Raw genomic sequence first — 25,593 nt, 5'->3', positions numbered from 1 at the left:
GTGTGCAAGCCATTGCCTTTCCATTGTGCAATACATCTTTCTTCCAATAGTGCAATTTTCTGCTGTTCCTATTGTTATGAAAGACGATGGACAATCTTTACCTTCAGTCTGCAATAATAGAAAAAAGGCTGATTAAATGGCTCAATGCTCATATGCTGCAACCATGTTTTCAGGCTCTCCTGCTCTGCACTCTCCCTAGTGGTGTCTCTTCACATCAGCATACACTACCATGCACACACAGCGCAAGCTAACCGTCTAAGGCTTAAGGACAAAGATGGCGCTGGGCACATGCACGCCCATGCGGACATATGGGGAGAAACAAACAAATGAGAGCGCATGCGTTGTACATACACACACTTAAACAGGAACACCTCTAAAATACCACCTCTCAAGGACCTGCTCTAAAGGATCTGCTCCATCAACCACAAAATGGAGTATAAAAAACAAAGCACTGAAAGACAGGAAAACACAAAGTCAGATGCTCAGAAGATCAGAAAGACAGAGGAACAAAGAGGATCAGAGGTTGGACTTTTTAAAGCTTGAGTGCATTTGGTAGAGGAAGGGGTCAGGCCAGTCACTGAGCCCTTGCCAAACATCCCAAGAAGCACCAATCCCATTGACAAAATCCTCAATCTCTATGGCATAGATAGACAAAAAACAGGCAAACATGCTATACCAGTATTTCATATTGAATAAACGTTAAGAACTTTATGATTTTTGGGTCAGACAGGATAAGATTAAAAGCTACTTTCATTTGATTAAAAACAGGCAAGATTATTTTTTTAAATTGCATGTAGTAGCAAGAGAAGTGCAACGTGAAAGTATTCATTGTACACACATGTGAAACAGATGAGTATGGTTTTGGTTCACCCCTGACCTGGGTTCAGGGGGTCCGGGTGGAGGTCACAGGGGTGTGGAGGCCCCTCGTGCAACTTTAGAACACAAGTCAAAAACACATTTGCAAGGTGATTATATGAACTGAATACGGGTCACTGATTACAAAATAGTCTTTGCCTTACTAGCCTAGGTTGAGTTTAACTAGTTGAGGCATTCACTTGAAACAATGCTATTAAGGAAAATTATCTGCCTGTCATGTGAGGACATGGACAAGATGTACACAGATTATAACCACACCAGTGGTCACCACCAATCACCATTCAGCTTTACCATCTCAGAGAGTCCTGAGCCAATCTGAACACAGAAAACACCTCTTCATCTTCCAATGAGAAAAGTGAAGACCTAGCTGTTATGCACGGTGGGGGCAGGCAGACATTCATTCTGAAAGACTAGATCTGACCTAGTACACTATGTAACTATATAAACGTGTGTGTAGTGTGTGTACAAGGGGTGAAGGGTGTGGAAGCATTCTGACAGTGACACACATGGGCTTTGCATGAGTAACCTACATATTATGAAACCATCACAAACGCAAATAGATTGAAAGGCAAAATGGTAATATACCAATACAACTATCTTTACATTTCAATAAGGAACCACAAATAATGTGGCTGTGCTTCTAAGACTGAACTTTGCAGGCGTGGAAAAATATCCTGTCAGATTTCTTTGAAAATATGAAAACAAGCCTTCCAAAAGAATGGAGGCTATAATAAAGGCATGGTTTGGACACACTAAATAGTGAAAATTTTGATATTTAATTGCTGAGGCTTCTGCATATCTTTCTGTTAAATTCTGTTAAATAACTTGATGTACTTGAAACTAAATTGGAATGCTTGGAAATTAAAAAGTCATTTTCACCCTTGGTGAAATGAATCACTTTTGTTGATTTTTTAGGTGAAAATAACATCCTCTACAGGGAACGTAAATATGCCATTCTGCTATTTTAATGGAGGATTTCTATTTTTTTTTGGCAAAGTTTAACATAACATAACATATAAAACATACAGTATAAAATGTGCCACTTTTGCAAGGCCACATTTTATGCTTTATTTTCCCTCCAATATATGTCACATTCAGCAAATAAACAGAAACTGTGCCCTAACGTTTGCAGAAGTAGAGGAACTTATTTTCACTTAGAAAATCAACAAAATATGTCATTTGACTGGGGCACCCACATGTTTGCATACAGCTGTGAATGAAGAGTGGTCTCTGAATTTTGCACAGTACTGTGATACACACCTATGATATTACAATGACTGGTCAAAGTGGCTTTAAAGGACACAAATAACATCATTGCTTACTATACCTCTCAGAGGAAGGAATGTTGGAGAGGGATGGGTTTTTCTATAACGACTAGGTTGAATGAGCAGAGTGAGGCTCTAGCTTATATAACCTGCTTTAAATGATGACAGTAGAGGTTGGCATTTATTCAAAAAAGCTCTTTAACACAGCAATGGCCTGCAGTAACATACACAAACACCAAATGACAAAAAAAAAACACAAATACTAGTACAAAAACATTTAAATATAACATAGAACTATTAACCCACTCCACACACATCTAATCCAACATCATGTAATGAAAGGCATTTCACAGAGAACCACCCTAGAGGAAACATACAAATGCAACATTTCCCTTCTCTGTTCTCTGATTCCCTGCAGACACCCCAATTTGTCAGGCTCAGCAATATTCTGCTTTGAGACCGCCCACTCTGGTAGTGATGGCATACAGTTTGAGAACAAAAACAAAATGGCGCAGATCGCCAAGTCGCACCCCCAACATTCCTGCAACACCAGTCTTCATGTGACCTACGTGAAAAAGAGCCATGGCAAAGGCGAACCAAGCATGAGTAACATGATACGATGCTTACCCTTACCAGGACTGCACAGGACGAAAAACGTAAAGAACAGAAGGTATTTGATGTGAGGTGAAAAGTGAGATTTTTACATTTAGTAATTCTAAAAACACTGATGAGGTACTGCACCTGTGACAGACTAGGCTGGATATAGGACAACAAAATAGACTGAAATGGTTAAAAAGGGGTCAGAACAGTACGATAAACACAAAAATTCACAAAATTAACATCAGACTAATACACATCCGTCCTTTTTTTGCCAGCACAGAATGACACTCATAGCTTGCACGTCCAGCTTCGATCAATACTGATATCTGTTCTGCCTTTTCATATATTTCAGTCCATATGGAGATTGACTAAAGGGAACTTAAAGCTGTGTCTCTATCAAAGCTTTATTACTGCGAAAAAATGGCCTAGAGAATGTACACAGAATCTCTACACAGAATGTAGAGAACCGGAGAGCTAGTAAGTGTATATGTATCACATCACTGCTTGCTTATATTTGTGCATGCATGTGTGCAAATGTTACATCACAGTTGGCAACACTGTCAAAAAAATTTCAAGATCCATACTGAGCCGAATACGGGTTGTTATAGCAACCCTAAAAGGGCACTGAGTGGGATAACCAGTGACGTCTGTGCTAGAATACACTTTCTGTAGCTGCACAATTTGTCAGCCACATTCTTTAATGCAAAGGGGCCAACATGGGACAACCATTCACGACATATTAGAACCCGACTTGCTAGACATGCCACAGCAGGCTTGTTGGGATTTTTATACAATGAGTGTGGTTCAAGGCAGGTGTACCTAAAAATAGGTTCAACAATGCCCTTTATTTAGTGAAAAACATCATGCAAAATAGAAGAAATCACTATGACAATCCATCATGCTCATCATTGCTTTATCAGAGTATAAGAACAACAGTAAGTTTCTAAACAATGTTGGATACCTGTCATGTTGTATAATACTTGGAGCCTGGAACATTTAGTTTTTCATTGAAATGAACCGTTTTATTGATTCTAACCATTCCTACAACTGATGTACAATTTCCAGTGCGTTTGGCTGCTGCATAAGGACATAGCTCTGCAGTTCTGACTCACTACCTAGCTAGCCCCAACTGGTTGTTGTATCAGTTGAATACTCTATCACTTGGTTTATCTGTTGAGGGTGAAGTTCTAATGGTGCAAATCTCTGACCTCACAACAATTTCATTTGATTATGATTCTTCAGGAAATTAATTGTTGCAATTATTTGTTGAAATCTTATATTTCACCACAATTTGATTATTTTGTTAATGATGCTCAAAATACACAAAACAAAATACATAAAGGCCATTGGAGGAACCATTTACACAGCAGCCATATAGACAATCACAATACACTTTCAATAAGTTTTTCTTTTTTTTCCCAAATTTAATCGTCTCCAATTCCACCCGCTAGTTAGGACTCCCCCAATCACACGATACCATCAACGCTAGGAGGGTGAAGGCTAACACAGGCTTCCTCCGAGACCTGTGAAAGCAGCCACCGCATCTTTTCGAACTGCCGCTCACGCAACGCCATTGGCCAGCTGAACGCGCTCGGAGGAAAGCACCAACCGCCACATCTGCTACGTCAGCTAACAGACGTTTCACACTTTACAGTAACCTGAGAATTGTATAATAGTCAATTATACAACAGTTAGTTCCGGCCACGCAAGCTGATTGGTTGAGAGGCGTTCTAACCGTGCTGTTATTTCGCGATAACATCACGTGTTTTTTTTTCACAAACACTATCACTCCACTAAGCAACGGGTTTGACAGCTGTAGGAGACGCTCAAGCCAATTGAACATTTTTACTTCTTACTTTGCGCACAAACAGAAAATGGATACTTTTAAGATCACATTTGACCTACGGCCGATTTGGTCAGACTCTGAAGATGAGATTACACTAAATTCCCAAACTGTCATTACCACTGAGCAAGCTTTTCAGTCGGCAGCTGTGACAGAAGAACACCTAAACAACCTGGAATCAGCCAGAAATTAACCGAATACCATTCGCCAATCGTGCATTCTCATCTTCAGAGCCTGACCAAATCGGATTGAGCCATAAAACTGACGCAATAAAAAACAAAAAAGCTTGCTCAGTGGTAATTACAGTTTCGGAATTAGTGTAAGGAGTTGGAGAACGAACTGCTGGCTGTGCAGCGAGTGAGCGGAGCTCGTTACTCTGATGTAGCAGCGAGCTGCTTATTAAGGAACTATAATTTGGCAGAAGGAATTGCTAACATTAAAACATTAAATGACAAGTTCGCGGCCCAATTTATTAATTTCTAACTTTATTTATTTAACTGTTGTATAAAAGCAATAGAACACTCGAGGACTTGCGTTATTGCTATAACATCACGGCTGTGATGATCTACGGCCAAATCACAGCCGTGATGTTATTTCACGATAACACACTCCCTCTCGTGTTCTATTGCTTAAAAATCTGTGTATACGTTCATGACTGCTACAATTTACTCCTCATTCTAAATTCGATGCAGTTGAATTGCCAACTTAATAGATTTAAACTGCTATCAGGTTTGTTTTGTAAAAACCACACTTTGTAAATCCACTAACAAAGTTTTTTTTAGCAAAAGTGCAAGAAAAAAAACACAGTACAGCATGTAGTGCTAATGAATAAGTGATACAAACTGCTATACCCTTGCACAAATTTACTTACAGAAACACACTGTGATTTATGTCTAGAAAACTGTAACTTTTTAGACAAACTACATCATAAAGACAAATTAATTGATTGCAAATATACATTGTGATGCACTACCACAAATACCATCACAAACGCGCATCCAGTGAAGCAACAGTGTCACAGCGTAAAGATCTGCTGCATGCAATGCACACTTTTTATGTACAGATACTATGATGAGGGCAGAACAGGACAAATACAAGGATGTCTCCTTTGCCTTCCAAAACAGTAACAGAACTTATATCCAAAGTAGTGATCCAAACAAGTATATTTGCCAATATTAGCGACTGACCTGCAGTATTATCAGAAACTGCATTATTGAGATAATATCCTTGATATCGCCAATAATTCATACCTCTTTTTTTGGGATGCAGCATCAAAGGGGCTCGACCTCTCAATCTCCCAACAATGGGGCAAAAGCTTAGACAGGTATTCCAGTATAGGTCACACAGTTTTCATATCTGTTCAACCCTAATACATACCTGAACAAATAGCAAGAAATGCTGCCAGCATCAAGTTATGTTTAAAACTTCATACTACAAAACATGGATTATATTAGATTTTACCCATATATCTGTACACGACTAGTCAACTAGTCTGCAGAAGGTCCATGTTTTTTAGAACATAGAAAGCTTCAACAGTATCTGCGAAGTCTTCCCTCACAAGTGTATCTGTGCACATCTCAGTGGCATGATACTGACTGGTGTATGCTGCACACAGGGTACTGTTTCCAGGGTCTAGAGCGACTCTCGTCTCTTAGAGGACTCAAGCTGAAGGCCTGTTTTGCCTTACATAACCATCATGCCACGTGGGTCGAAGATGTTCATTACTTTGATAGGTGAAAACATTTCAAAAGCAAAAACAGGTTTGCAAACAATGCTGACTGCATGTATGGAGATTAATAAACTGACCACAATGCAACTATTGACCCCGAACAGTGAACATTTTTTGTCTATTTTTTGTAGAAATATTCTCATATCACTGCAACAGCTGCAACAGAAGCACTAATTATCTATACACAGTGATTGACATATTGTGTAAGATGGAAAACAGGTGAGATAGAAGAGCTATCATCCAGACAGAAGTAAACAGTTTATGTAATACATTGGAATGGGGTGAGTCCACTAGGGGAGTTAATATGGTGGGAGGGCTAGCAGGGCTAACCAGAGCACCAGAGGAACACTGTGAATTAAGTTCAGGATGTTCCAGACGTGGGATTACGTGGTCTTCTTTACAATCAGCTTAACTCCCTCCTAGCCCCCAGACCCTCAACCAATACATACAGAGCAGTATAAGGTTTAAACCAGGACACAAAAAGCCGGACTATTTACAAATGCATACATGGTATTCATGAGCAGCTGGAAACCTATAGGCAAAACTATATTGAATAGCACATCTTCCCATTTTACCAGCTACTTCAGAGTACAATACCGCCAAGTATGCGTCCAGCACAGTGGTCCTTCCTGTTTTTAAAAAGCAGCCACACATTCAGGGGCGAAAGAACAGCAAATCCTTTACAGCAAATCACCAAATTGCCATGGAAACCAGCAACATTAGCAATAAATGAATGTGATGAACAATGCTGGCCCAGCAGGTTCCAGGCACAGTTTATTTTGTTATATATCTCATGATGTCATGCAGCATTTTACTGAACATTTAATTATAATTTATCTCTAATCATCATTGCAAAATCCAACAACTACATAAGTGCCATAATATATTAACAGTAATAGTGTCAAATTTATCCAGTCCAAAAATTGCAGCTAATTGCTTTTTACTGTAACAAGAAACTGAATGCAAGTAGGTGACACAGAAGCTGGATGTCAATGTGTAACATTTATTGTCAGCTCCTTAATTAAATTTATGTGACTAACCTTGATATCCTGCAAACACAGTTTCTAAGGTAGCAACAAGCCCATTTGAAGCAATAACGGTACATAATCGTGTAAAGATGAATACATGGACTATTTCTATAAACACAAAATGTTCTATTAAGCAAAAATGAGAAGAGAAAACATAACTGCATAATTTTCACACACAGAAAAACAAAACCGCTTGTGTGGCTATGTCTGTGTACTTAGGCGTAAACAGACGGACAGCACATAATTCTTAAGTGATCAGTACTCATTTGTGATCAGTTCCATGGGCTTTCTAACCGCCTTAGGCTGCCCAAGCAGTCTGGAAAGACACGTGTTAATCTCGTGTTGCTTGCTCTCTCTTTTTACGTAAATTAACAACATCTAAAGAATGCGTCAGTCTCCATTTCCACTATGTTTTAACTTGCAAAAAAGCAAAAAAAGTTCATATACACAAAAATTGCAAATGCTTTTGCATATGCCTTCATGTCCTTACGACATGTAGTAGTTATTGTGGTGGCCACTGCAGCTGCCCGACAAAGACAGCTCGCAATGACCTTTTACTCTGTTAAGTAAAGCTAATAAGACGCGTTTATAGCACACAGACATGAAGCAGAGACACAAGAAACTCTGCTCTTCTCTGCTGAGCAACATACAGCAACATCAATAAAGAGAGCCAAGTACAGCCAGGCATCAACATTCAATTCTTTAATGATATGAATCTTTTTACTTCAATACCACAGAGTATATTTCACTAGCCCTATTAGCATCAGTGAGTTGATAAGCATGCTTGTTCCAAAACCTAAACTTGTGATTGACTGATAAGTAAGTTTTTAACATCGGCAAAATCTGAGACAGCTGCAAAGTGTTTCTTTGCTCAGAAAAAAAATTGAAATTAGAATAAATACTAGTGATGCACCGAAATAAAAATTTCTCTCCGAAGCCGAAATTCAGGACACACAAAACCGAAAGCCGAAAACCAAAACTGAAAGATTTTCTTTTTCAAATCTGACATTTTATTTATGCTTTTGAGTGAACATACTAAACATAAAAAATACCTGATAATTAAGAAAATATACTTTTATTATCGATAAAATCTGTTTTCCATAGGACAAAACAGAGCTGCCAATAAATAAAAACAGTTTACGTGATATAAATTTACTAAAATGATTACAATATGCGTAGGCTACAGAATAAGCCATGGACACAAACATCCTCAACAACATAGAACTCTAAGTCATTTAGACACAGATGGTGTTGTGCAAGGGGGACTTTCCTTTTTGATTCTGTTTTGCTGTATTCTGTGTATCGAACAAGATGTGCTTTCAAGGGGTATGTAACCTGTAGTAGAGAAGCCCTTTCTTGATAGTTGACATTAACAGTGATTATATATTGCACATCTAACGTCCCTCACAGAAACCGTGAAAGTTCCATTTAGCCGAGTAGTAAATACAAACAACATTAATACAAAAAGTGCATCCAAAACACTACCATACTATACATGCCATACTCATAAATGACTTCTAAATGATGATTTTATTTGGTTATATTATGTTTTTACAAGCAGATAAATGGTTTTAAACTAAAAATTCCCTTGGTGCCTAAGACTTATGCACAGTACTCTGTGAATATATAGAATTCAACAAAAAGTATCAGAAATCAGTAATCAGTGAAGTCGAGTTACGAGTATTGGTACTGAATCGTGAACCAAAAAAATATAAGCATAACAGCCCTATACTAGTGATAAGGGTGGAAGAAGTGTGAAGACGTGAGTAAAGCTTAGCAGGAGCTATACTTAACAGTGATAAACTCTGGACAGACCATGGTAGAACTGGTCTAAACCAGCCATTGATGCCTCAAAGCCATCTACAGTACATCATGTTATGCAAGATACTAAAAAACTGAAAGGAAAAAAAAGTCTAGATACACGAACACCTCTAGTCACCTTTATAAATCTATATATGATGGGTATGAGCAGACATGGCACATGGGATACGGCTCTTGACTCCTACAAATTATTAAAAAAAGCAAAATGTCCTGGAAAAGAGATGCTTCGTCATGCCTATCTGAAAGTAACCACATACTACACAAACACAAGACACATTATACTTCTATTACTCATGTTCAGAAAAGAAAGATTTTCTGTTGAGAAAAAGATGGAGAGTAAAGAATAGTCATCAGCAAAATTATTTTGGAAGGTGGTCATGTTTCAGGGGGTGAAAAATTCCTCACACAAAGAACACACAAAGCCTCTTAAGAATAGCAACAACACGAAAGTAGAACTGTGCTGCCGGCTAGTGGACAAATGCGGTACTTAATGAGAATTGTAAAGGCATTTCATCACCAAATGTTAAAGAAAAAAACTGCCAAACCAAATGCAAAGTTGTAAATATTCTAAACAAAGGTTACGACCTCCCTCGTTCCATTATCAAGCATAAAAATAACAGGACAGCCGATCATGGAGGAACACTCTTTGAACACTACGTATAGAAGCAGTTTGTTAAATTCAAGCACTTGCTCTTGTGAAATGATATAATCACAGTCACCCTGGATTCATTCATATGACTTGCCAAATTAGCAGAATGTTAATTGTTTAAGTTTTACATTCATTAAATTTAACTCAGCAGTCATTATATATGAAATGTACAACGATTCTCCTTGAAAAGCATTGCGACCAAATACGCTGAATTAGCTCTCCCGCACACTCCACAAGCTTGAGTTTCTCCAGCAATACAAACCAGATAGTTCAACATTTTAGAGGTATATATTTAAGTTTTCTAAGGTTTGATAAGTTGGAACAGAGGGGAAAAAAAAAACAAACATTTGTGGCACATTTCAAAAAAATGCTACCAAAAACTATGAACACTGATGAATGCACTGATATGGGAACTGTGGGCCGAAGTTGATATCTGATATTTTTATGCATTATATGTCCATGCCAACATTGATACAAACACGTAAACATTTATAGATTTTAGAAATTGAGACAAGATCCACCTGGAGAATATGGAAAAACATTTATTAAGCATTTATTTATACAGGGCTGCAGGTGCAGTAAAACGCAGACATTTTAGCATTCGCAGTACAGTACATACCTCTTCAAAAATCAGTGTGAAATGTCAGTCAATCTAAACATCTGTCCGTTTTCACCTTTGAAAGCACATATCTGCTGATACTGATATGATTCCAATGTCCTGGATTTGCATTCCTAACAAATAGAATGATTTCTACTCAACATTTCACACACTGCACTAAATCCAATTAAAATGTCTAATTTGCTCTCATTTTAATGAAACATGCAGTTGTTCAGGAATGAAAATACGCGATATGCTCAGAAAAGCATAATGTGAATTTTATACTAAATATTATAAAACTGCCCAGCCGTAAATGTGAGCAGTTTCATCAAACAGCCTAAAAACCTAAAGAACATTTCAACTTGCTGTGTAAAAAGTCTAAAGAAGGGATTAGTTTTACATATTGGATGTGTGGTTATTATAGCGGCACATTTACACTTCAGTTGTTTTTACACTCTAAAACAGACACAGGCCATTTTAATCCTGTGTGAATGAACATGTCAGTACATATTCCAACATGTCTTGCATAGAAAGAGTTTTCACTGTACTTCTTCGTCATGAAGGCACTCAAGAAGGCATTTACTTTTTATTTTGGCCTAAATCAAGCTGCTAAGTTCTGGCCTACAAAGACTGAATCATGTAATATGTTTACCCAGCCCACACTTCTGTAATACAGAACCAGTCATTTACATAACAGACATTCTGCGGTAACAATGGGCCTCGTTCACCGATATCTTCATAAATTTTTTCTTCAATTGTTCTTGAGGAAGGTCCTAAGAAAGTCTACGTCAGACTGTTTGCACTGTTGTTCTTGAGTGTGTGTAGATTCTGTTCTTAAGGACAAATCCTAAATAAGAAAACACTGGTGACTGTCAGAAATGTCTTGGTGAAAACTGTGTAAGTGGGTTTTAAGAAGAAATTTCTTCTTAAGAATGGCTGGTGAATTAGGCCCAATTACATCGCGCCCATACGTCCAGAAGACTTTTTCTGACCGTCATAGCCAAGTACAGACAGAAGGTACCACACTGTCTTTCACAATCTGTCATTAACACAGGTAACCGGCTAAGGCAGATTCAACTCTTCTATTGAAGCTTCAGCTATTCAAACAGGCAAGAGTTTGTCATCATTGCTCCAGGCACAAAGGGAAGCATGAAAAATACAGTAATACCACCAAGACCAACGATCACTCCCCATTACCTGCTGCTAGGCTTAAACTCATTCATCAGTGCCAACATGACATGAAAGCATGACCACACACCAAGAAGAAACACAATGAGCCACGATTATGACTTTACGGCCCAAACACAGGTGCAATGAATAAGACTGTTTTAAGCACATTTATGGCTGAATTAACATGATTTACCATTTTACTGGTTCATCTATTGACAGGTTAATAATAACAAAGCAGAAATGGCGAAACTATGACCAGAGACTATCAGCTAGGGATAGTGTCCAGTGCCAGTTTCCAAAACCACTTGCATGTGCAAACTCAGGCTACCAATACCAATATCTTAAATTTCTTAGATATATGAACAAATACAGGCAATGACAGCTCAAATTAAACCGGTTTAGCATGCTTGTCTCTTTTCAGTCACAGATATATGCACTAATACGATGTGTGTTGATTGCCAGCACTATGTATTGGCCAAAATCTAATATGAAATTCATATCTAGTTTCAACAACAGAAATTATCAGTGTTAGAATGTATTTTTGTGATACTGATACTCTTTCACATCGGCAATATCAATTATATTGCGTTAGAATGGAAATTGCTTTTAAAAAATTTCAGTAAGAAATGTTCACTATCAATGTGTTTGTAATACAAATCAAATAATCTAACTGAGTAATCAAGAGTTTTATTTAGCCCAAACAATAAAAATGGACTTAACTGAATAATAAATCAAGCACAGCTTTTTAAAGATTCCAAAATACTGAATTGAGAAAACATAAACTAGTATGCTTTAAAAAAAGAAATCATGGCACTGTGGCAAAAAATGCATATGAATAAGCGTGTCAGTTAGTTTCTACTTCTTAATGTAAAAGAGACCAGCTGAAAAAATTACAATATGCATTATCATCATGCAGACTGCTAACTCTTGCTGATTCACCAACAAGGAAAATAATAACCTATGACGTTTCCCCGAGTCGCTGTGAGAGCTCTAGTTTAAAATACGCACTCATACATGTTAAAAATATGTAAAAATTAAACTCTTTAAAAAGCAAACTGTTCTATTAGTGTTTTTACGGGCCTTGGGCAGGAACGAGAGAACGTGTCTGTGAGTTGGAAGTGGGCCAAACACCACTGCCACATGCAGTACTTGCCACGTCCTTCCCAGCAGCCTTGGGATGTGCCTGCCCCGTTTTGTCCAAATGTTGTAATATGGAGATAAATGTGCATGGGAATGGTGCGCAGGATGAGGCTTTACATAATAGCTGAACAAAGTTATTTTGGCGCAAACATTTAGAATTCCCTCAAGAATCTCATCATATGTTAATGATTAGCTTTACGCAAAAGAAAACAAATATTCATGGCAACTTCATGCTTAATCAGAGGTCAGTAGTTTTAATATTTGGACTGTAGCTGTATGTGGGCATCTCAAGTCCATTTAACGGAGGAAATGCTTTTTTCAGTAGACATTAAAGTCGACTTAAAAATTTAGGCTGATTGAGAAACTGTGACTCATCCATCTCTAAAATGTGTCTTTTATCTCTGGTGCCTATGTACTCTAACAATTTAGGTGGAGACACGCTCCCTATTTGTAACTTACCTGAAATGGTAAACATAGCTACAGGCTAATGTCAAAGCAGGCCTCACTCAGTACAGTAGAGCGGCTGAGTGGTATTGGCAGCATAATTATTACAGTCTTAGTGAAACAGCGGTGGTTAAAAAAAAAAAAGACTCCAGCAGAAACTTGCCACTACAGCAGTAATAAAGCAAGGCGCATACACACACGCATCATGTCTCTTTCACAGACCATCACTCACCCTCTCTCCCACACACACACACACACACACACACACACACACACAATCACGTGACTGCACTGGGGTTTTTCCACTCAGCCCTGAGCTGGAACAGAGAAAAACATGGCTGCCACCTCACTATGATCCAGCTAGAACGAGTTATAAGGGGTACAAGAGGGGAAACTTAAAAAAACAAAAAACAAAAAAAACATAAAGCACCTTTCATAGTCCCACAAAGTACCTGCTGTATCCCACAGCAGAAAGAAGCAACACGGTATTTGTGTGATAGACACAAAACCGCAAAGAAATGGACCAAACTAATAAAGTATTACGGCTTTCCTCATACATACAAATAGTGCCTCGACTACTCTCAGTGAAGAAAAATAGCAGGTGAAGTAGTGTTAGAAATAGCAGACAGTAAGTTCCTTTTTGCACAATGCTTCTTATTTGAAACTGGATATCTCTTGTATTGATGCACCGCTATGGGATCTGTGGGCTGATGTCCATATCCAATATTTTCATGTATGTATCTGCTGATGCCGACACCAATGATGATACATAAACATTTATAAAATTTACAAATGCAGTTAAATGAATAAAACGCAGAAACTGTTGCAGCCTAGCCAAGCAAAACGTAAGTACAGTAAAAACCTCATGAGATATCAATTTGAAATGTTGGTGAAATCTGATACGATTCCAATATCACCATGCATCCCTAATTTAGCAAAACATGTTAAATCGCACGTGTCCTGGCAATTACTTCTATTGACAACTGCAATAATGCAACCTCATTCAAAACGGGGGAACACTCAGAAATGATAAAAAGGTACATCAACAATGGGATGAGGTCACAGAAGTAATTAGGGGGGGTCCTCTACTTGTGTTTGGGTATGAGGAACAGGGCAGCAGTCAAAACTTCACTTCACTAATTTAAAAGGTTTGCTTCTGAGGTATTTGCAGACCAACAGGAGAATATTTCCCACACCAATACAGTATCATTACATACTAGAACACTTCATACAGTATAAAACGGCTGGCAGCCCTGGACTGCCTCATGCAGGGTGCCAGCATTGTTTGGGTGCTAAGCCTGCAATGATTCAGCGTTTCCAAGTTCTAGATGACAAGGCAAAGGCTGAGAGAGAGAGAACGAGCAAGCTGAGGCTGAAGGACACTTAGTGAGCATTTTTAGAGCTTACTGCACTGCTGCTACATCTGTCTCAGGAGATCCAAGCACCAGAAACTGACAGATGCAGATGCAGGCAGAAAGGAAAAGACTGCATCACTATTAAGCATACAGCGTAGGGGTCGAATGAGGATACAGTGCTAGAGCTCCCCTGGCCTGAATGAGCTGGTATACCCCCTGAATCAGCAACAGAGTGTTCAGTTCCTAAGAGCTTCTAAAACAGTCTGAAACTAATTTAAAAGAATAGGGGGGACGACAGGAATAATGGGAGTGTGACTGAATTAGAGGTATTAGACTGGACTATTGTCTTTTTCTGATACACCAGTGGAAATGAAACTCATCTGACACCTCAGCCTCCGCACTGCTGTTAGATGATGTCCTATGACATCATAGCAGTGACATGACTTACTGAGTCATACAGATACAGCTGCAGCTATATTACCATAGTGACAAAACACACAAGATTGATGCCTTTCCATTTCCACAAACAGCTACGAACAGAAAAGACTTTGGTCACAACTGTCATACCTGACAAATACAGGCTGATAATCAAATACACCCCAGGCTGATTTACAGTGCAAGAGGGAGCATCATTTTAACATAAAATATATATGTCAAAGTTACAACATAAATCTTTTAATCATTTAAATCATATAAATCTACAGCTTATTAATTGGCACCTTCAGCTTCAACATCAGACAACACAAGAACTGACAAAAGACTAACCCCCTCAAAAAGAAAAAGGAAAAAGGCAAGGATATTCGAGTATCCCAGCTATGGTTAATGGACAAAAATGGTCAGCACATAATAAACACTGTATCTTTGAGGTTCTTTCAAGGAGCTTCAATTGCCCTTCAGTTTCCAGTGCACAGGGGAAGTAGGAAAGGGTACCATTCTAGCAATAATATTGGGGGTGGGGGGGTTGGTAGGTTCAATGAGACAACAGTGCTATATTTAGAAGGAGCATACTGGCCCAACACTGACCACTTATAAGAAAACACAGAGTAAGGAGACAGAGCATTTTACTCAAGGACAAAAACTGGAGTACATGAATAAGACACACACTTGGAGGCCTGTTCCTGAACAGACCATTCAAATACCAATGAAAGAGTGAGGATGTCAAGATTTTGGCAATACAGTGCAAAAAAAGGGGGCTTTTCATAATTTTTCACAAACACACAGTTAGCATCATGGGTGAGTATACAGGAGTGCAACAGTAAAGTAAAAGTGTCATTAGTATTCCTTCAGTGAATAATATTTGACATCTTGACTCTTACCTGTCCTCATCTGTGCCCACTGAAGTAGCTAAGGCACAGGCATCTGCACTTGCGCTGCCCTCTTGTCCAAGAGTGGCACCTGCCTCTGAGGCACTCTGTCCAGCGAGCCCTGCCACCCCTCCTGCAGCCAGCCGGGGCAGAGATAGAAGAGACTGGTGCTGGAAGAGCAGACGCCCAGCATCTTCAAGCTGGGAGGCTGTCAGAGGGGCCATTCCACCGTAATGACCTCCTGCTGATGGAAGCTGGCCGCTTTGATGGCGCAAGGTCAGGCCTAGTCCACCAGAGTGGCCTGCAACAGCTCCTCCATGCTGAAGGGCCTGAGGAAGGCCTGGTTGAAGGTTGCTCTGAATAGCAGAGGAAGGTATACTGGGTGCAGTCTGGCCTGTAGACGAGGAGGATGCTGGAGGTGGCTGACTGGCAGCAGCTTGCTGTTGTTGCTCTGATGGTATTTGGGGTGGATGTGGCTGGGCCTGACTTATCGTGTTTCCTTGTGCCAAGACCAACTGTGGAGCTGGAACTTGGGGCCTTGGAGATACAGCCTGTGGAACAGCCACTGGAGTACCAACTGGTAGGCCAGGTATCTGTGTGGGCACTGGGGTTGCCCTAGGCACCACACTGCCCTGCACTGGTGGCATCTGATGAGGCTGAGCTGCAGCCTGGAGGCCCTGTGAAATCTGGGCATAATCTACAGGCTGTAAGCCCTGGTTCACAGGCATAGCTGCCTGCTGATTTATAGGGTATCCACTCTGCAGTTGGCTTGCTTGGCCCTCTAAGGTGTAAGGAACCTGCTGTTGGGGTCTGGCAGGGGGAAGCTGACCCTCAGTTCCCAACAGACCTGGAACTGGAACAATCTGTGGGTTGTTAGGTGGGGCTACAGCAGGTGGAACAGCAGCATGTGTTCCAGGATCCTGGGGATGTGTATGAAGTTGAGTGGAGGGCTGGGGAATACCTTGGTGAGAAACTGGCAAAGCAGCTGCGGTGAAGGCCTGCTGAACAGGCTGCGCTCCATGATCCCCTCCACCACTCATCGTGCTGCTGGAAGAACTTCCACTTGTGCTTTCATTCTCAGACTGGATGACACTCTCCACAGCTCGATGGGTGAGTGGTGCATCTGTGGATTGGGTTGCAACAGGAGCTTCTTTCTCATAATACTCTGTGCACATCCACCTTCCCTTCCTGAATGGCTCTGAGCTGGAGTCCAACTTCACCACCCTGAAACGAGAGGCAGTGGCTGTGGAAGCAGGAGTAACTGGAATCTGAGCAGTGCTGGTAGCTGGAGGAGGCTGTGCAGCTGCAATTCCTGTCATGGTGTTTCCTGTGGCCCCTGTGGTACAAGGGAGACTCCCTCCGACTGCTGTGGCCCCCACCACACATCCTGGAATCCCTGTTCCACTGGAACTATTCGTAGAACTTGACACTGCAGATAAGGCCTGGTTCACTATGCCAGTTGTACTAGCCTCCGCTACAGCAGCACGGACTGAAGGGGCTCTCTGGGTTCTACCCTGCACAGACTGGGCTGAGGTGGCTGCAGTTGGAGCAACGCTGGCTACTGATGCAGAGGATCCAGGCACCCCTTGAACTGGTTGAGGGGCAGCCACAGAGTGAGTCCCCTGGTCCTTGTGGTGTCCATGAGGCTGGTGGCTATGGTGATGGTGACCATGGTGATGAACAGTCCCATTCACCATATATCCTTGTTGAGAGGACTGAGAGTGTGAGTGGTGCATCACTGGCTCATTGGGTGACACAACTCCTGGAGTCTCTCCTCCATGTAAGCTATTCAGTGTTTCTTCTGAAGAGCTTCTTTCAGGAATCCCTGTATCAGTGGCCCGGGACACAGACACATCAAGGATGTCGGATGAGGACAGGTCCTCGGTATGTGACTCGTCCATGTCATCATAGCTCTCTGTATCATCTGCTATACTGTTGTTCGTGCTAGCACTAACCTGTGCCGGGAGGACGCTTGTAATTTGGAAACCACTCTTCTTCTTCACCTGGGCCCCGGCGCTTTGGAGAGACTGAGACTGGCCGTGTATGTTAAGGCTGTGGGGAGGAGGAGGATGGTGGGGGCCGGGAGAGGACGATCCAGTCGGAGGTGTATGGTGCATAATCAGTGATGTCTGGTGGTCATCGGTCGGGAGCGCATTACAGTTCACGCTGGCCGCGTTCGACGAGGAAGAGGTGCCACCACTTCCCGTGTTACTGCCCCTACGGCTGCTGAAAACTGATGCGTGCGCCATCTTCCTAGTCCCGGGAGAGTCCCCTGTTGAGTCCGAGTGATGCATTTTGTAAAAATGACTGATTCTTCTATGAGTAGGGAGAGGCAAACGTAGCTCTCTGCTTTGTCGAGACTAAAAAGTCTTAGCTAGCTTACAAGCTAGTGCCTATGCAATGACGTCGTTAGCAGGACCTAGCAAACTGTATAGCCCCCATTTAAAGATTCACAGAACAAACCAGAGAACGCCGAGAACTGTAAGAAGGCACGACGACAGCCCACAACAATAAAATCGACTTGAAAAGTAATGTGTAGTAAGGTTTACAAAAAGGCTTCTGCGTACATGAAATAGCTTACTAGGTCGCTAAGTATAGTCACAGCTAGCGTCTGAGTGTCAACCAGCTAGCTACAAGCTAAAATAGCCAATACTTGGCAAGGCTAGCGATTGCTAGCTTGCTGGCTAAATGACAAGTCTCAAACACAGACAAAACTGCGTGCAACTGTCAAGCCCAATTAAATATCTATCTACAACACATATTTATATGTAAATATATACTGCAACAAATCTAGTTTCGAGACTGACATTTGATATTATACAACGCCGGTATTTGGCTAGCAAGATAATTCAATACAAACAGTTGTCATACGACATCACCTCCATCACGCTGGGGCAGACGCTGTTGAACTGCAATGCATATTTGTTTGGTTAATTGTTTGGTTAAAATAAGAACGCAGTTAATCCAACGAGTGCGTTAAAATCCTCGTCCAGTTGTTAATGTTCTTCGTAAGCTTGTCGAACAATTAAATCCATCGCGCAGTTGTTTCAGTTCAAGGTTTGCTGTATCATCCTCTTTCCTATGATCTTCAGCCACCCCGCTGCCATAGCTGAATGCAGTTAGCATGCTAACCAACGAGCTAGCAGGTCCAGCTCTGACGACGGGAGTGGGAGGAGAAGCCGCACGGCGCACGCGGAATTCTGGCCCTTGCAAGAATTTACCGCTGATCCAGGACCAGTTCGTGTGAACTTCTACAGCAGGCTTCAGGACAGCTTGAACTGACGCTGTTGACAGTAGGCGAGTTCATCTTTTATACTTCTGTGCATAAGGCTGTGTTATTTATTAATGGCACAAAGCGTATCTTTAGCACGTCTATTTTGACTCTCCCTATTCGGATTAACTTTCCGCCTTCGCGACCCCCGGGACATCAATGTCCATAACCACAGTCTTTGCAAAGAGATTCCATACTGCCGTAACCTAGCTTTTGGTCAAAAAGTGGGTCACTCAGTCTATTAAAGGCTGACAGAACAGGGAACAAGCTTCTGTGTGCATTCCACTAGAACACCTGCACAGTATTTACATGAATGACCAAAGCCTCTTGTGCAATTTGGATACGAGAACAAATGGTTTACTTAATCCTCATTAAGCAAATATCTGGTTGTATCAAACTGTCACATATGGTAACTTCAGTAGTCAGTCAGCTGACTTGTGAGTAGGGCTGGGCGATATGGCAAAGTAATCAGATATCAGCAATGACTGAGAAGTAACCCATGAATTGTGGTAAAGAGAAGTGATGAGAAACCTATATAAGTCTAAATTAATTTTAAACAGATCCCTAAATAATATTACATAATGTATTCATGTACTTTTTTATTGTTTTTTTTTTTAATGCTTTTGACCAAATATTGTTAGAACAACGAACTGCTATAGAGGCATTAACAAACCAGTAGGCTACAGCAGAGCAGATTTCCTACAGTGTCTTTGTTTGGATGAGCTGAAAAATGATGAAAATACTCCATGGTTTTACATTTCACCACTATATGTCTCACAGCTGAACTGATGCTATAATGATGGAAAACAATGCAGAACCTCTTGGGCCTGCAGTGAACTCACTCCCCTAACGGAGAAGATTCTTCTTGAGAGAGAGAGAGAGAGAGAGAGAGAGAGAGAGAGAGAGAGAGAGAGAGAGAGAGAGAGAGAGAGAGAGAGAGAGAGATATTAAAGTGACAGGTTAACCTACAGCAAAGCAATTGACTTAAATAATAGTAAATTTGCATTCCACTACAATACCTGCACATTTTTTTTAATTGATTGACAGAAGTCGATTAGGCAACTTGGATACATAATCAGAGAAAGAATGCTTCCTTATAAAAGGTTTTACTTAACATTAAATGTGCACACATCCTAGTATATTAAATCATAACTTGTTGGAAACTCAATATTGCTTATCAATGTACAACATGATTAATTAAATCAGATGCAAAGATAAATGTTACAAAGAAACCAATAAACTGTCACAATGCCTGTAACATAGGTGAAACAGAATATCAATAAATTCAGAAGGTCTTGGTCTTTGTTACAAATTGACAAATCAAACTGATCAACATGATCTACATGGCATCACTGGTAACTGCAGAAATCTCCCAGATGTCATCATCATAGACGGACATGATAGGGTGAACATGTGCCTCTTCATTCATAAGCATTTTTGGCTCCTCCTGCTTTGTTATTCCAACTGCTGTGGAAACATCACATTCATTCTTCAGTCCCTGGTGTAATGATGTCTCCCCAGTAAGCTGCTGAGGTTGGTCATGATTCTGGACCATGATTTGCTTTTCATTAGAACTTAAGCTCTGAACATTTTCCTGCAAGATCCCTGTGGTGAGGTCTGTTGTGTTCTGAGATGAGTAAACTGCATGTCTGATATTTACCACATCAACAAAAGCATGATCAGCATCAGTTAAAGCCTTATGGCTACTGTTAGACACTTGCTGAGCTGCCTTTTGTGACGTATGGCAGTGCTCATGCTGGTCTACTGCCTCTGTGGACTTGTAAGGATGATCTCTATCTTGTGGTAGACCACTGGAACAGTCATCAGCTACTAAGCTCTTAGCAAATAACATTGAAAGTACCCTTGGCTGAGCAGTTTGTGTTGGCTTAAGTGGTGCAGTAGCATCTTCACTGATATCCTTAAGCTCAACTGGGGTATCAGCTGAGCCATGACAGACTTTTCTGGAATCACTCTGACAGCACTGTAAAATTCCTTCAGGTTCCAGGTGGAGCTCTGTGGCTTCCATATAACATCTTTGATTATCCTGTGACAAAAAGAGAAGGTTCTCCTGTTGTGATTGACTTGCCAGGCAGCTTGTATGTGTTCCAGTCACACTCTCCCCTATTGTACCTCTTCTACTAACCTCATTATTGGTGCAATTCTTAGTTACTGCTGCGCTTTCAGGCACTATCAGGTTAGAGCTTTTACAAGCTAGGCCGAAGAATCCATTACGGATAATGTAGCGAATGCACTGGAGCATCACATTCCTTTCATGTCGAATATCTGAAGCCAACAACTGTAAATCAGAAAATAAATAATATAATAAATAAAACATTTTACAATAAAATGTGAAGTGGTATGTATCACATTACTTTGTTTGAAGTTCCTTTATCATATCAGTAAATACATCTTGATAAAATCAAGCAAAACTGTAAATAACAGAATTTCATGTATGTTGTTCTCGTTTTTCTTACCATCTCCAGCAGGGTGGGACGGCGTTTCTGTGGACCTCTGCCGGGACCATGACCACCTCTGCCACCCCGTCTACCCCATCCCCCTTGGCCTTCATGACCCCTTCCGTTACTTTGGTCAGGCAAAGGGTGCAGTACTTGGTGGACAGTCTCAGATTCCCCAACTGTTGGCATCTTTTCAAGCTTTAGTACGCAGTTCTGGGCAGGGGCAGAATGAGCTGCCAGCAAGACCTTGTTCTCCTCCAAAGCCTGAGCAGTTTTCAAGATAGGAGTATCTGAAAGATTTTCAAATCGTATAAATAAGTATTCTATTCAGTCTTGGTGTTTTTGTTTTGTTTACAAACTCCATTTGTAAACAAAACCCAGTGTTCATTGGTTGTAATGGCCTCAGTCAACTTACAGGATTATGCCGCATACTCATGTCATATAAAAATGCATCGAAAGTAGCAAATAGGTAGGTGTTCACATTTGATCATTATTAACCTTCTAAATTAGTAGGTGCACAAATATGGAGTCATCACTATTTTTACCAGACTGCTGTCTACATTTTTGGTGTGTACCTCAAATTAACTACATTTTAAAGGAGAAAGGGACCCACTGTACAGTTTTATACAGCTCCCTGCAGAATTATAGGCATCCTTATAAAACAAAATAAGCAAAAAGCAGGAATACACAAATAAATTAAAACAAAATTTTGTTGACCTTCAATATTAAAGCAAAGGCTATTAAAAAAAACAGCCTGACATCTGAAAAACCCATCTCCACTGTTACGGGGCTGAGACAACTGAAACTGTGCTGAACCTGCTTGGAAGAAGACGTAAGTCTGTTTCATCCACATCCACACACAGTGAACAGGATCATAGTTGGACAGTTGTAGGAGTTGGTTTAAACCTGGGGTAACCAAGTTTCCAAATCTGCAATTAGACACCATCTGCATTCCAACAAATTATTTAGAAGGCTTGCAAAAGCCTTTTGTTCTAGCTACTGTCAAAACACAAACATGGGATTGAAACTGGGTTCTATGGTCAGATGAGATGATAGGCTTTTTGTTCTAGCTACTGTCAAAAATCAAATAAGGGCCCCAAGGAAACTAAACATCACTGGGATTGGAACTAGGTTCTATGGACAGATGAGACAATAGGCCACCGCATACTAAAAACACATTTGAACCCAAGAACAGACATCTGTTAAGTACTTTTAGATACAAATAGATCTTTCTTTTAACTATTAAGATTACACAGTAACTATGTTTACTTACATACCAATGCTTCAATATTAGTCATGGCCTAACGTTGAACCATCAATTCTAAAACGAAACTCCCACAGTCTAAAACTGAAGGTGCAGTCCAGTCTTATATGGACTCGACTATTAAGACATGTATGCCTTATGATTGCTCCAATGACTCGCACATAAAGCTTCTGCAACATTTTGCAGCCTTTTCTGCAATTCAATTTTCAGCTTTTTGACACTAAAACACAAGTGACAAAGGAGAAAGATCTGCACTTTCGAGATTTTAAACATAAAGGATCTCATGGGTAAACTAAGGTGTGTTATATGAATTTAGACCACAATTAAGCTCATCTTTTATACAGCTCATACAAACATCTTTGTCAGGTCCAGTTTTTTAGACTAACCCAGAATTTAACTGGGATATTGTGTACATGTAAACATAGTTACTGTTAATGTTTCTCTGAAGCTGCATTAGATAGAAGAATCCATCAGTGGGTCACTCACCATCTGGTTCTTCCTCACTCTCTGTCATGTCTCCATAGCTAGACATAAGTGATCCCAAAGCAGAAGTCATATTCTTGGGGGCCACTGAAATGGCAACCTTTGTCTCCTTAACTGGTTCATCTTTCTCAGAATCTAAAAAAGGATTTACAGACAAAAATGTATCAGTCCCTTTAGCTTGAATACGTTGAATGATGTTGCTTGTTTTTGACTAGAAAGCAGCGAATTGCTTTGTTAACCTGGGTCACTATTGGCCAGGGCTCCAAGAGGGTCTCCATTGTAAGGAGGTCGGGTGAGGGCCTGTGGCTGCTCCACTTCTGCACTTCCAGTATACTGATGACCACCATACGCACCTTGTCCATGATTCTGGAATCCTCTTCCACGACTTTTAAATCGACTGTTTAAAAAGTATAAATCAATTAACGACTGTTTAACGTTTGCTTAAATGCAAACACCAATTTGACTTACACTGAAAGGCAAACATCGCTAACTGACGCAGACTGTCACAGCTGTTCTCATGCAGCATACAGAAAGTGTTCACCCACATAAAAAGTACTTATCAATTCACAACGAACCCAAACTGGGCAGTCTCCAGCACATCTCCCCTTTTTTCTTTGACCTTCATCATCTTCATTTTCTTCTCCACGTTGCTCAGTGTTGGGTAGTTCCTAAAAACAGAAATATTTAATTAAAATCTCCAGTTGATAACGTTGGCACCCAAAAAATAAAGTAATACATGCACTCATTTTCTTTTAAAGATTGATAATACATTTATTTTGGTGTGAAGCTTTTAAAAAAGGATAGAATGATAGAAAGGATAGAATACTTTCTCCGTTCTTCTCTCCATTTTGCAATCTCCTCTTGGGTGTCCAACTTGATTCGTTTTGCTCCAGGAGCATGATTCTGAAAGACAACGTGGTGTAAGCTAGCCCTGGTCTTGTTTATCACAAAAGGTACTATTGAATTTATATTCAAGTATGGTACAGTATTTACAAACATATGATTCCACACATTACTGAACAAGAGTACTTACGTTTTTCCAGTGAATCTGTACAAGTTTCTCATGGGCAGCAAAACTGCAGTCATCAACTGAGCACTACAAAAGTAATTTAATGTTAATATAAGTTACTATATAATATAAATAATTTACAAAATACATTCATGCTCTAACAATAAATGACGAACATTCTTGATCTCGAAGCTCTGCAGTTTTGTCTTTGTAACTCAGGTCTGACTTCCAGGTGGAACAGTGAATTACCTTTACATGCTGAGCAACATGCTCATCGTACTTGGCTTGGTGTTTGAAGCCTCTGTCACAAGTGTCACAAAAGTGACTGAACTCTGGTTCTTTCTGCTTTTTCTGCTGAAATAAACAACGCACATATGTTGGTGTAAGTTACTTATTCCGCTTTTTTGCTTACAACTGTTAGAATTTGCTGTAAGTCTACAGAGAGATGGACAAACATAATCAAAGCAGAACAAAATCTACAAAAAAGAAAACGAGTATTACTCTTTTGCCCCACTGGTTTTGGCCATGGCCTTGTCTCCCGTATTGGTAGTCATGATGATGTGGACCTTTAAAAAAACAAATGAAAACTCAGTAAAAGCTGGACAATTAAGGCATGTGGTAATATATGTACAGACAATGACGTTAGTTAACAACACCACAGTTAATCACCACAATCTTTTCACATACCACTACAACTCACCGGGATATCGATGTTGAACGTAATTCGGATAGTAAGGACCCTGATAACCACTGAAGGGGGCAGTGGGGCTGGAGCTGGGGTTCCAGGCTACTGGTGGTGCAGACTGAATCCAGCTCCAGTCTCTGGAAGCCTGGAACTTCTCTGCGCGCTGCTGAGAAGTCCACTGAAAAGCCGGCGGTCTGAGCACTGGCTGTTGAGCTGGACAGCTAAAATTGGGTGGCGGATAGCTGTCAGGCTCGGACATGATTGCCTTCCTCTTTTCGATGAATATAGCCAACTGTCTGATATCTATACAAAAAATTCACTCACCTAAACAGCTTACACCGTGCTACAGCTACATGCTTTCCTGCACACGTGCTAGTCCAACCCAACGTCATTTCCTGCTCAAATTATGAACTTTGAACAGAAGATGGCGGTATAGGACTAGGTTAGTTACATACGCCCCCTGTATCTAGTTCTGTTTAAGTTTAAAATGTGCTAATTCGTCCGGTTATTTTTCCGGTTAAAGTGGCACTTTTCGTTTGTTTTCCACTTTTGTTAGCCACTGATCATCTGTGTAACACTTCGGTGCAGCCTCAGAAGGGCTAT

The 25,593-nt window shown here is 40.4% G+C and overlaps 2 protein-coding genes across 4 annotated transcripts in view; both read right to left on the bottom strand.

The window, feature by feature from the left end:
- Positions 1-19,193, bottom strand: part of zgc:65895 (uncharacterized protein LOC393546 homolog) — a 28,990-nt gene extending 9,797 nt beyond the window's left edge. Inside the window, exon 1 of the mRNA XM_036570497.1 lies at positions 15,835-19,193. Within this exon, the coding sequence (XP_036426390.1) occupies positions 15,835-18,116 (2,282 nt within the window). The 5' untranslated portion in view covers positions 18,117-19,193. The remainder of the gene's footprint in view (positions 1-15,834) is intronic.
- A 918-nt stretch (positions 19,194-20,111) lies between these two features.
- Positions 20,112-25,341, bottom strand: nufip1 (nuclear FMR1 interacting protein 1). 3 transcript variants are annotated; one of them, XM_036570495.1, is made up of 11 exons: positions 25,006-25,341; positions 24,807-24,871; positions 24,555-24,659; positions 24,330-24,392; positions 24,123-24,199; positions 23,872-23,964; positions 23,536-23,693; positions 23,300-23,431; positions 21,568-21,839; positions 21,237-21,389; positions 20,112-21,137 (listed from the first exon to the last, which is right to left on the bottom strand). In XM_036570495.1, the coding sequence occupies exons 1-11, from the start codon at positions 25,247-25,249 to the stop codon at positions 20,433-20,435; spliced, it is 2,067 nt and encodes a 688-aa protein (XP_036426388.1). In that variant the 5' UTR covers positions 25,250-25,341; the 3' UTR covers positions 20,112-20,432. The 3 variants fall into 3 exon arrangements, with proteins under 3 accessions (XP_036426388.1, XP_036426386.1, XP_036426387.1); XM_036570493.1 differs by having other exon boundaries at positions 20,112-21,389; XM_036570494.1 differs by having other exon boundaries at positions 20,112-21,389; positions 24,555-24,656.
- Between the last annotated feature and the right edge of the window lie 252 nt (positions 25,342-25,593).

This window comes from Colossoma macropomum, unplaced genomic scaffold, assembly GCF_904425465.1.
Source record: "Colossoma macropomum unplaced genomic scaffold, Colossoma_macropomum, whole genome shotgun sequence".
Taxonomy (NCBI): Eukaryota; Metazoa; Chordata; class Actinopteri; order Characiformes; family Serrasalmidae; genus Colossoma; species Colossoma macropomum.
The sequence above is the reverse complement of the archived record's forward strand: the minus strand, read 5'-3'. Positions and strand labels throughout refer to the sequence as shown.

What these genes read in the sequence shown, in the direction of transcription:
- nufip1 (XM_036570493.1), bottom strand. Translation starts at nt 25,249, where the DNA reads ATGTCCGAGCCTGACAGCTATCCGCCACCCAATTTTAGCTGTCCAGCT. An exon ending in AAAACCAGTGGGGCAAAAGA is followed by an intron (nt 24,660 to 24,806) that starts GTAATACTCGTT and finishes TGTTTATTTCAG; the next exon opens with CAGAAAAAGCAGAAAGAACC. An exon ending in CCTGGCCAATAGTGACCCAG is followed by an intron (nt 23,432 to 23,535) that starts GTTAACAAAGCA and finishes ATCCTTTTTTAG; the next exon opens with ATTCTGAGAAAGATGAACCA.